This window comes from Amblyraja radiata, chromosome 17 (genome assembly GCF_010909765.2).
Source record: "Amblyraja radiata isolate CabotCenter1 chromosome 17, sAmbRad1.1.pri, whole genome shotgun sequence".
Lineage (NCBI taxonomy): Eukaryota > Metazoa > Chordata > Chondrichthyes > Rajiformes > Rajidae > Amblyraja > Amblyraja radiata.
Genome location: NC_045972.1, coordinates 23,348,177 through 23,361,155, shown reverse-complemented (window position 1 = coordinate 23,361,155; position 12,979 = coordinate 23,348,177). Strand labels below are relative to the sequence as shown.

Genomic DNA, 12,979 nt, shown 5'->3' with positions numbered 1-12,979 from the left:
AAAGTCAGAGGAGAGGGAGTCCAGATATATGAAAGGGTAAGGTATGAAAATGACAGGTCCAAGTAGATGGTGATATATAGAATGGTTCATTAAGGGGAAGGTGACAAGGATGCATGCAATCCGTAATATCAGAAGGACAGTGAAATTAGTCAGACAACTAGGGTGGGGGAGAGACGGAGAGAGAGGGATGGATTACTGGAAGTTAGAGAAATCAATATTCCTACATTTTATCTCTGTACTGCCCACTCCCCTGGCATCAGTCTGAAGAAGGGTCTTGACCCGAAACGTCATCCATTCCTTTGCTCCAGAGATGCTGGCTGTCCCGCTGAGTTACTCCAACATTTTGTGTCTATCTTCAATATTCATACTGCTGGGTTGTATATTGATGGATATTGGTTTAAGAGATTTCTAATTTCTAATTTTAATTAGCTTCAGTAAAATTGTAAATTATCCTATTGTGCGGGAAAGTGCTAGTGTATGGGGTGATCGCTGGCCAGCGTGGACTCAGTGGGCTGAAGGGCCTGTTTCCATGCCATAACTGTAAAGTCTAAAAGTTTGTGCCCTACCAAATGAGGCAACATAGAGATGAGCATGTTGGAAAGCCCATTGAATAGACATGCACTGATATCCCTCAGCGAGCTATCATTTATAACACTCTCCTGACGAGCTATCTACAAGCTCTCTCCATAAAGAGCTGGGTGGTCTAACTGCAGCCCATATAACGTTCCTTACTTTGGATCGTTGCAATGCCTCTCCCTGTACGACACTCCGCCACCACAGGTCCGGGAGCACTCTGACCACTCCGACCAACTGGACCATTGACCGTTAATGGGCTTAGGACCGTTGTCACCATATTTCAGGCATTGCCCTCGCCGACACCACTGCAAAGACAGAGGAACCAGGGGTTAGGCTGTACCTACTTACCGAGCTTCCTTGACACACTGAACAGTACAGGAGAGGATGGCCGGCACGGTGGCGCAGCGGTAGAGGTGCTGCCTTACAGCATCAGAGACCCGGGTTCGATCCTGACTACGGGTGCTAGCTGTACGGAGTTTACACCTTCTTCCTGTTGTTAATCCTGGCTAAATTGGAGAGGATTGGACTTCAAAATGGGGTAAAAGTTTCAGGGTTGCTGGGAGATTTGGTCAATTTGGAATTGCTCTCTGCAGAGCTGGGACAAGCTGCAAGGAGGCGCCAGAATGTCTGGAGCTTAGATACAATTTGCAAGCAAAGAATGGAAATATCTGCGAACCCTGTCAATTTGGTGCAAAATGCACAGAATGGATTGGATGGCAGCAAACCAGACATACACCTTGTAAATAGTTGTGAATAATGTTGCAGAGTTTGACTTTGTCAAGTGTTGATTGGATGAGGTATTGAGCCTTGTCTGGGTTTTCTGTAAATCAATGTTTCTAAGTTGGCTTCCTCTCAAAGTCCGTTTTGAATAGAATGTATTGAGCTGTTGTATCATTGGGTATGGGGAATGTCTGTTATGTATGGGGTTAATCGATGTCTGTAATTGGGTTGTTACGAGACCACCCCATGTGGTTCGGCCCCTCGAGGTCCCGGGACATATAAAAGTCCGCTACCCCGAGGTTCAGCGTCGATCTTCTGGGAGAGCGCTTGGGACTGTGTGAGCTTCTGGTGTGTCTCTGTCTGAGCGAGGCCTAGAGGGCTTGAACAAGCAGACACTAGGATCGAACCCACGGGGGATAGGTACAGTAGTTGATCTGTAACAGGCTTTTGGTAAAATAAAATGTAGTTGTTTCAAGTGCTTGATTCAATGTTTTTACTGAAACTGTTTTTAGACTGGGGGGAAGCTTAGAATCGAGCAATTATCACTGTGACCACGTGGGTTTTCTCCTTGTGCTCCGGTTTCCTCCCATATTCCAAAGACGTACAGGTTTCTAGGTTAATTGGCTGCAATAAATTTTCCCCAGATTGTAGGATAGAACTAATGTATAGGGTATTGTTGATTGGCGGGGACTCGGTGGAGAGTAAGTATACGGGGTCAGAGTGAGGCCCAGCGCAAATTGGAGGAACAGCACCTCATATTTCGCTTGGCTAGTTTGCACCCCAGCGGTATGAACATTTACTTCTCTAACTTCAAATAGTCCTTGCTTTCCCTCTCTATCCTCTCCCCCTTCCCAGTTCTCCTACCAGTCTTACTGTCTCCGACTACATTCTATCTTTATCACACCCACTCCCCTGACATCAGTCTGAAGAAGGGTCTCGACCTGAAATGTCACCCATTCCTTCTCTCCAGAGATGCTGCCTGTCCTGTTCAGTTACGCCAAGATTTTGTGTCTAACTTCGATTCAAACCAGCATCTGCAGTTCTTTCTTACACATATAAACAAACATGGATGGGTAATGTTCCAGATCGGGATCCTTCTTCAGATCCGAAACGTCACTATTGTTTTCCAGTGATGCTGCTGGAACCGCTGAGTTACTCCAGCACGTTGTGTCTTTTTTTTTGCCTTTTGACAGTGCCACTGAAATAACGTACCTCTAAATAAAGTTTGCAAGGAAAAGTAGCTCTCGTGTTAAGTAGCTCTCATTCTTGGCTTATCGGAGACCTGCACTTTAGTTCTCAAGTCAGACTGTCCCGCTGAGTAACAGCAACACACATGAATGGTAATTTCATTTAGAGCCACATTTCGCCCCATCATTTCTAATCTTTACTAAGAGGATTAACACTTGACATAATAAGGCGTCACTAACTGATTGATACCAGCTGAGATAATCACTTTAGCCCTGACCATGTATATTCCTTTCTGCGGAGACCCCCTGTAGCAACCAAATTGCAATCATGTGATAAATTTTGCGGTCTAATTGTTGGGGAAGAAAGAGATACAGTATAATTAACATCAGTGACCGGGCCTTGGAACAGTGCCAACATTCATCTCATGCCGTCAGCTGAGATCAACCCTCCACTTGCAGTCTGTGCTTAATCATTCACCATTTCCCCCTCAGCACACGCCGTCAAGATGCACACTGAGTATCAAACGCTGGCCTGCAATCTCATCGAGATGTCGGTCTGACCTCCATCAACTGCACATTTGAGTGGATCTTACTTAAAGCAGATCTTGAAATTGGGTTCAATTTTAAAACATAACTTGATGAGCATTTTAATTACTAAAGTATAGAAGTCTGTGGACCAAATGAATGGGACCAGAGTAGGTATGACCAGAGGAGATGGGAACAGTTTAGATGGGATCAGTGTAGTTTGGACCAGTGTAGGTGGAACCAAAGTAATAATAATAATAATGGATGGGATTTATATAGCGCCTTTCTAATTCTCAAGGCGCTTAATAAGTAGATAGGACTAGATTAGGTGGGACCAGAATAGGGGGACCAGATTAGTTGGGACCAGTGTAGGTGGGACCAGAGTTGGTGGGACCAGAGTAGATGGGACCAGATTAGGAGGGCCAGTGTAGATAGGACCAGATTAGGAGGACCAGCTCTACCAGCTGTGCCATTGTGCCACTGTCTCTTAGCAGCAGAGAACCACAACTGGCATTGTCTTTTTGGAAATTTGTCACGAGTTGGTCATCAGCTAGCAATGACAGTGGGGCAAGTGGGTACCATCTGACCAAAAGACACAAGACACTCACCTTGTTGGATCCACACATTGTACCCTCTGCAGCTGGCATGAACTTTGTCTCACATCTGTGACCACTCCTGTGACACCAAAGTGCCTTGCAAATATCCTAAATGGAACGAGAAAGAAAGTGTTGAGTAAAACTGCACATGTTACCACATCACATTGGGATTGCAATGAGTCTATTGGGTCTCCAACATCACCCTCTCACAATCCTGGACCTTTCCAAATTGGGGAAGAGCAATTGAGGAGTTTAGTTTAGTTTAGTTTATTGTCTCATGTGCAAAGCTTTTTTGTTGCGTGCTATAGAGTCAGCAGAAAAAAAACTATACATGATTACAATCAAGCCATCCATAGTGTAATGATACAGGACAAAGAGAAAAATGTTTAGGACAACATAAACTCCAAAAAAGTTTGATTAAAGATAATCCGAGGGTCTCCAATGAGGTAGATAGTAGGTCAGGACTGCTCTCCAGTTAGTGAGAGGATGGTTCAGTTGCCTGATCAGACAGATTTCGATGAGGATGGTGATTTATCCAAAATCGAAACAGTCAGATTTATATCAACGGGTTATACCACTTTGGTTTAGTCATAGAGTCACACAGCAAAGAAACAGCTCTTCAGCCCACCACGTCCGCCAGTAACTCAGCGAATCAGTCAGCATCTCTGAAGAAAAAGTATAGGTGACGTTTCAGGTCGGAACCCTTCCTCAGACTGAAAGTAGATGTGGAGGGATGGGGATGAGGAGGGGGATGGGGAGAGGGTGGGGAGAGTAAATAAACGAGAGGAGGGAAATGGCCAGAATAAATCAGGATCAGCAACAGATAATATCAGGAAGGATGGAGCACATAATGGCCCATTGTTGGCTTTGGAAGACATGGTAACAGAATGGATACAAGGATGCGAACAGTGGAACAGGTAGGACATCTGTGTTGTCGCTCTCCCTCTCCACTGCTGCTGAACACAGTGGTTCACATTTCCAGGCTCTCCATTTTATTTCCTATTTGCAGCTATTTCAGCCAGAAGTAGAGATCTGTGACAAACCCTTTTTAAAAGAGAAACACAAAAGGGAAATGTAGAAACGATAAACATAAGTAAAGTAAAGATTTTTTTTTAAATTTAAAGTGCTTATTTACAGCAGTGGTTTAATAGTTTGGCATCAAACTGACTTGTGGTATTATGAGCAGATTCTGTAATAACAGCATATGTTCGAGGGAAATTGAATTCTCCCACATCTGCCAGATGTATAAAGGTCAAGAAATTATGGGATGGCATTTACCAGTAATCCTTTTCAGATTAAATTCCTATAAACTTGCAGTGAATCTTTTCACATGTTGTGTTAGCATGCAAATAGTTGCTCGTGTTGGTGCTTGTGAACATATACATGTGAGTGAAGAAGGGTTCTGACCCGAAATGTCGTCTGTCCATTCCCTCCACTCCTGTTGCTTGACCTGCTGAGTTCCTCCAGCACTTTGTGTTTTGCTGAGTTTATGGGAGATTCGACAAAATCAACCGTTTCACTGGAAGACACAGTGGCGCAGCAGGTGGAGCCGATCCACCGGCTGCTCCGGTTCTTCCAACATCCCAAAGAAGTGCGGGTTTGTAGGATTTTTCTCAAATCCTCCCTGCTCCGACTCCAATCCTTCTTCCAATGCGTCTCATCCCGGTCACTCTCTGTTATCCCCTCTCCCATCAGGCAAGAGGTGCAGAAGTTTGAAAATGCGCACCTCCACATTCAGGGACAGTTTCTTCCCAGCTGTTATCAGACAACTGAACCATCTTAACACCATCTAGAGAGCAGTCCTGACCTCCCATCTATCTCATTGGAAATCTCTGAACTATCTTTAATCGGACCTTATTGGATTTTATCTTGTAGTAAGCAATATTCCCTTTAACCTGTACCTGTACACTGCAGACGGCTTGATTGTAAACATATGTAGTCTTTTCACTGACTGGATAGCAGGCAGCAAAAAAGCTTCACTGTACCTCGGTACACATGACAATAAACCAATCTACTGATCGCTCTGCTGTGGAAGAGACCCTGTCCGTTCACCCTATGTAGGCCCCACATACTTAGTTAAATCTACCCCAGCACTCCTTTAAAACAACCCCAGTCAAAACTGTCTCCTCGGAGTTAATTGCCTGTCCCTTCAGCAAAGTCCTTGTAAATCTCCCCTGCCCTCTCTGTGTCACGCCTCTCATGGTGTCAGTGTCAAGAGTCAAGAGTGTTTAATTGCCATATGTACTGGCAACAGAACAATGAAATTGATACGTGCTTAAGAGGCTTACCAGGCCCATTAACACAATAAACACAAATAAATATGCAAAAATCAATAATATAATGAAATAATATTCAGTAATGCTAGGTAACTAGACCATAATAATGCAAAACTAAAGTATTTATTGCAACCAAAATCAATATCCACAGTAGATCACAGAGAAACAAGGAACTGCAGATACTGGTTGACAAAGAAAGACACAAAGTGTTGGAGTAACTCAGCGGGTCACGCAACACCTTGATGTTATTGATTAGTACAGGTATCAGAGGTATGGAGAGAAAGCAGGAGCATGGAGTTCATAGGGAGAAATAGATCCGCCATGATTGAATGGCAGAGCAGACCTGATGGGCCGAATGGCCTAATTCTACAACTATTCCTTATGACCTTACGACATCTCTGTTGAGACCCTTCTTTAGAAGAAGTGTCTGAAGAAGGGTCCTAACCCAAAATGTCACGTATCCATGTTCTCCAGAGATGCTGCTTGACCTGCGGAGTTACTACAGCGCTTTGTGTTTTTTTCTTTCCACTTCATCTTTGATGCCTTTTTGAGGTAGAACTGCACAAAATGTTTTAATTGTGGACAAACTAATATTTTATCTCATAGGCTGGCATGGTGGCGCAGCGGTAGAATTGCTCTCTTATATCGCCAGAGACACGGGTTCGATCCTGAGTATGGATGCTGTCTGTATGGAGTTTGTACGTTCTCCCTGTGATCGTGTGGGTTTCCTCCGAGTGCTCCAGTTTCCTCGCACACTCCAAAAATGTGCAGGTTTGTCTTCGGTAAATTGTCCCTAGTGTGTAGGATAGTGCTAATGTACAGTGTGATCGATCGCTGGTCGGCGCGGACTCAGTGGGTCGAAGGGCCTAATTCCGTGCTGCAGCTCTAAAACTGAAACTTCTCCCTTTGCTTTTGAGTGCCACGCCTTGGTCAATAATGGTACTTCATGGGATCTCACTGTGTGAACATTAGCTGCTTTTACTTTCTATGTTACAGCAACAAAGGCACTACAAAAGGTATTCCATTGACTGTAAAGCACTTCAAGATACCCAAAGGGCATAGAAAGTGCTGTACAAATACAAGCTTGTACTTTGTTCCCTTCCCTTCAGTCAAGAGAGGCCTGGCAATATCTTAGCTTCATATTTACAAACCTAACCCACTTGTTCTTCAAAGAATAGACATCAAACTGCTCGCAGACTTTGGATGCGGTGATGTTAAAATAACCCCCATTGCCTGGCACCATACCAATGGCTGGCGTTATGCCAAGGCTGGCAACGTTCCTCATTAAAGCTGGCAACAATGGCACAGTTTGAAAAGTCATTCAGTCAAAGCCTATCCCACTGAGCGATCAGTGTTAAAACAAAATCCGTCCACTTCGCGCTGTGAAACTCGAATGTTTGACTGCTCATTAAACTTAGTGTTGGTCACTTGACATTGCTGAGGCTTAATCAGCTGTGAGCTGCCTGATAAAGTCCTGATAAAACTGAAAATAAGGCTGTCTTTGCATTATCAGTTTGCCAACGATTGATATGAAATTCCTTTAGTCGGCTGCAAAGAATCCTTGAAGCTCACTTCAAAGGCTTACATTCGAGATGTAGTGGCGGCACAGTGGGGCAATCGGTAGAGCTGCTGCCTCACAGCGCCAGAGATCAGGGGTTCGATCCTGACCTTGGGTGCTCTCTGGGTAGACTTTGCACGTTCTTCTTGTGACTGCGTGGGATTCCTCCTGGTGCTCCGGTTTCCTCCCACATCCCAAAGACGAGCGGGTTTACAGGTTAATTGTCCTCTGTAAATTGTCCCTAGTGTGCAGGATGTGGATGAGAAAGTGTGATAACATAGAACTCATGTGGGCAGGTGATCAATGGTCAGAGTGGACTCGGTGGGTCTAATGCCCTGTTTCCATGACGTATCTCTAAACTTGTTTAGTTTAGAGATGTAACACCGTTTAGTGAACTGGTTTAGTTTAGAGATACAGCATGGTAGTAACACATCTCCTACTGCATCTGGCTCAGTGGTGTTCTCCAGGCAGCCTGACCAAGTAAATTACAGGTTCAAATCCTATCCAGGACTAATACTATATCAGGCTTCTGACAAACCCTCCAACATAACACTGGTTGAAGACAGCTTTATTGGAGGGCTTTTGAATAAGACTTTAACCTGAAGCGACATTGCATAATTCTATCCAAGGTTAAGCAGAGCCAGAAAATCCTACAGCAATGTTTGTTTTGTTTAAAGCAATTTATTTCTTTGGTGCACCAATACATATCCCTCAAGCAGCACTGACTCAAGAAAGCAGTACTTCAGGATGCCTTGATGATGTGGAAGTGATTCAAACATTTCAATTGCTTCTGTGATATTACAGCCGTGGGTTAGAAACATAGAAACATAGAAAATAGGTGCAGGAGTAGGCCATTCGGCCCTTCTAGCCAGCACCACCATTCAATATGATCATGGCTGAACATCTAAAATCAGTACCCTGTTCCTGCTTTTTTTTTTTTATATCCCTTGATTCCTGTAGCCCTCAGAGCTAAATCTAACTCTCTCTTGAAAATATCCAGTGAATTGGCCTCTACTGCCTTCTGTGGCAGAAAATTCCACAGATTCACAACTCTCTAGGTGAAAACGTTTTTCCTCATCTCAGTCCTAAATGGCTTACCCCTTATTCATAAACTGTGAACCCTGGTTCTGGACTCTCCCAACATCGGGAACATTTTTCCTGCAACTAGCCTCTCCAATCTTTATATATTTCTATATGAAATCCTCTCATCCTTCTAAATTCCAGTGAATACAACCCCAGTCGATCAGTGGGGGAGTCTGGGACCAGAGGACATAGCCTCAGAATATAAGGACATGCCTTTAGAAAGGAAATTAGGAGGAATTTATTTTGTCAGAGGGTGGTGTATCCATGGAATTCATTGCCACAAAAGGCTGTGGAGGCCAAGTCATTGGGTATTTTCAAGGTGGAGATTGATATATTCTTCATTAGTATGGGTGTCAGGGGTTATGGGGAGAAGGCAGGAGAATGGGGTTGACAGGGAAAGATAGATCAGCCATGATTGAATAGATCTGATGGGCCGAATGGCCTAATTCTGCTAAGTTATGAAACCGGAGCACCCAGGAAAACCCACCCGGTCACATTCAAGAGCACACAGGGAGCGGAGCAGGGGACTGAGTATACATCCCCGAGGAACATTAGTGTTGTGAGTCAGGGTGGAGGGAATGTTACGACCAATTCCAACTGACTGAGGTTTGTCAGTTAGGAAGAGGAGGCAAATACGAATCAACCGCAGTAGTGGTCTTGAACCACATATTGGCAAGATGGGAAAGGACAGCAGATTTCCTTCCCTGAATGATATTAGTGAACCAGCTGGGATTTTATGACAATCTGGTAGTTATCATTATTGCAGCTCGTTATTTTTAAATTTCAGATTTATGTAATTACTGCAAGTTAAATTTTTCATTGCCATGATGGGTCTTCAACATATCACTCTATCAATGGTACAGACTTGGTTTGGAAAATGGTATAGCTTTAAGATGAGGGGGTAAAGTTTAAAGGAGATGTGTTGGGCATGTGTTTTTATACAGAGGGTTGGTGGGTGCCTGCAACCCACTGTCAGAGGTGGTGGTGGAGGCAGATACCATAGTGGCATTAAAGAGGTTTGTAGATAGGCACATAATTATGCAGAGAATGGAGGGATATGATTCATGTGTTTACCTTGGTATTATTTTCAGCACAGACAATGTGGGCCGAAGGGCCTGTTCCTCCGCTATAGTTTTCTCTGCTCTATCTTGAGACCTCTGGCACTCGCCAAAGATGTTTGGTGTTTGGCATGGACTCGATGGGCTGAAAGGCCTGTTTACATGGCTCATAACTCTAGGACTGTGACTGTATGATATAACTGAATGATGGAAGCAGCTCAAAAGAGTTGCATTGCTCCCATATCCCCCACATTAATGCACAAAGATGGAAGTAACTCAGTACACTTTGCTAATCAGGGATTATGCTTAGGTGTGGCAATACTTTATTGGACTGCATGCAAGAAATTAATTTAATTGGGAGTTTGCACAAATGACAAGAAAAGTACCATTAAAAAAATACCACTGAGCGACTCAGAATGATGAGGAGTGGAACAGTTGTACCTTCACAAAGTCGAGGGAGCACAGCTTGGCCTTGGGTCCAAACTGCCACTTGCACTGTGTGTTGGCATCGTAGAGCTGTCCAGGTAGCAGGCTCGGGTACTGGTACTCATGTAGGTGCTTTGGCTCATCCACCAAGCAAGAAGCCTGAGCTGTACTGTGAACGAAACATATTTCAGGCTTGTGAAAAGAAAAGTGAGAGTGGAGAACAGACAAAGCCTCTGCAGCAGCCCCATCCTAACAGACCCTTTCCCCAATTTCCTCCATCCGAAGAAGAGTCTCGTCCTGAAACGTCACCCATTCATTCTCTCCAGAGATGCTGCCTGTCCTGCTGAGTTTCTCCAACATTGTGTGTCTATCCCCAATTTCTTGCGGTATTGGACGGAGGTAGTCTCAAATCGCGTGATACTCTGTGCCTCTTCTTTGAGATACATCCCGATAGGTTGGTTTGTGCACAGAGAATAAACCAGAAAGTGGTGGGTCACAGAACATGTGAAGTGCAACCTACCTGAGGAATCTGTTGAGATACTGCCGACTGCACACAGACCAGGAGAAGATCCCATTGTTCCCGGCCAGAGTCGGTGACATGATGTTCCCCTCAGTTTTCCGACACGGGTTGCCTTCTCCATCGTGAATCATGCCAAAGCTGTGTTGGACAGTAAACGGTGATAGATGTCAACCAAAATTTATCAACGTGAGATTATGTTACCTGTCAACCAGGATAGATATTCAGGTTCAGGGACAGCTGTTATAGGGCTGAATGGCCTCTTCCAGTGGCGTACGATCCTGTGATTTCATGAAGGGCTGCAGCTCTTCCTCCTTGGATGGTGTAACCAGAATGGAGCCGCTGTAAGCGTCGGGCGCTAGGAGGGTGAAAGGGGGGTAATGCCTTCACGAGGCGTCCACAGGACACAAAGATGGCCAGTCAAGGAGAGGGGAGGGACGTTGGTTCGCGGGAACTGCTCCAGTACAACGAGTGCGCCAGCCGACCGAACTTTGGACTTTGAATAGTGGCGCCTAAAATGGCTGCCATGTGTAATACATGCAAAAAGAATTTCACCACGCAGTTGCATATGTGACAAATAAAACACTTTTGAACCATTGAAGACAGACACAAAAATCTGGAGTAACTCAGTGGGTCAGACAGCATCCCTGGAGAAAAGGAATAGGTGACGTTTCGGGTCAAGACCTATATTTTTCACCTATTCCTTTTCGCCAGAGATACTGCCTGGCCCATTGAGTTAATCCGGCTATTTGTGTCCATTATCAATGTAAACCAGCATCACCAGTTCCTTCCTACACATTGAAGCAGTGCAAAGTGTTACTTGTGGCTTGAACGCCTCACATCAGGTCTGTGCATATCACTACCGTTCCACAGTCAGTCTTGGCTTTATACTACAGTGGCAGTCACAATAGACCCCTGCATCCCCGGCTCCCACTGTTGCAGTACAACAATAATGAAAATCGTTTTTCTTTTCGCTCAAAGGGAAGTTCCAATTTGGGGCCAAGGCAATAATGAACAAAGTAGCTTTACTTGGGAAGAAAGGAGTGTTCCGCTCTTCAGTAAATTGTTTGGCACCAACTTTGCAACAGAAGTTGCTTCCAACAGTAAAACACCATAATTAAAGTCTGCAGGAACCAGTTTTAGCTTGAATGAGAGGATCTTCCATCTGTTTGATTTCCAGACTGTAATGAATACACAATGCGGTATATTCCTGCAAACCCACCCACTCTACCCCCTGCACCCATCCCCTTCTCGTGAGCAGCTGACAACTTAGACAGAAGCGTCAGCTGAAGCCAACACTGGCTTGTCACATTGATGTCTCAGCCAAAGCCTGAAGAGGCTTGTTGAAAATCTTTATCATATTTTAGTTTAAACATAGAAACCTGCTTCGGAAAGATGAGTTGTCAGACAGGCCAGAGGAATTTAAATTTCAGAGTGTAGAAACTAAAAACTGCAGATGCTGGTTAACACACAAGAGGACACAAAGTGCTGGAGTAACTCATTAGGTTGGGCAGCATCTCTGGAGAAGATGGCAGAGCCACACTTGGCCAGACTGACCCTGAAATGTCACCAGGGCAGCAAGCCTCCATGGTTTGGTTAAGAAACTCAGCATTTTTTACAGCTGGGACTTGAAAATGGTGCCAAATCTGGCATATACTGTCAGTGTATACTGTGTCAGGTGCAGTGAAATCACTTTTACATACAGTTCAGTACAAGATCAGTACATGTATTATTATAATACATATGCAGCTCCTGGATATATAACAAGTGTACAGAAATAGTATACTGTGTCAGTGTACTATTTCTATATACTTGCACTGTATCCAAGGTGTGTTTATGTTTAGTAATATAAGTACTGAACTGTGTAAGGAAAAATGATTTCACTGTACCTTGGTACATGTGACAATAAAGTACCATCGAACCACTGAGAAAGTAATCCAGCAAAACCATTTTCTCCATGTGGAGTACATACTAATGATTGGAAAAAGGAAGCAGCAACTTCCTTAGATTACCTCCAGCACTCAGTCATTATTTCTCAAGATCCAACCTCTTCTTCCTTCAGATAAGTGACCTGATGAGATTAGCTTTCCTTTTGCAAAACGTTCCACTGTCAGAACTGATTTTCTGTTCCAACGCCGCTCCTAATTTTACGCAGCCATCCTCCCTCTCCCTCCCCTGCAATAATTTCACTTGGCATCCAGCCATTGGAAAGAATGCACAAGTTTAATCTTGAAACTACAACTCCTGTGTTGCGAATCTTTCCAAATCCGTACCCTAAAGACCTTTGATCATCTGTGGAGGGAAATAGGCAGATGACGTCTCAGTTTGAGATCCTTCTTCAGACCGATCTCACTCCAAAACATTATCTCCTCCACAGATGCTGCCTGACTTGCTGAGTTCCTCCAGGACTGTGTTTTTTTTTGCTCTGCAGTCTCTTGTGCCTCAGATTCTTTTAAG

At 44.2% G+C, this 12,979-nt stretch overlaps 1 protein-coding gene across 2 annotated transcripts in view; it reads right to left on the bottom strand.

Moving 5' to 3' along the window:
- Positions 1-12,979, bottom strand: part of adamts18 (ADAM metallopeptidase with thrombospondin type 1 motif 18) — a 175,649-nt gene that overhangs the window by 58,171 nt on the left and 104,499 nt on the right. For both annotated transcript variants that reach the window (XM_033035863.1, XM_033035864.1), the window contains 4 exons: positions 10,526-10,663; positions 10,021-10,174; positions 3,617-3,712; positions 733-881 (listed from right to left, as the gene is read on the bottom strand). In XM_033035863.1, the coding sequence (XP_032891754.1) occupies positions 733-881; positions 3,617-3,712; positions 10,021-10,174; positions 10,526-10,663 (537 nt within the window). The remainder of the gene's footprint in view (positions 1-732; positions 882-3,616; positions 3,713-10,020; positions 10,175-10,525; positions 10,664-12,979) is intronic.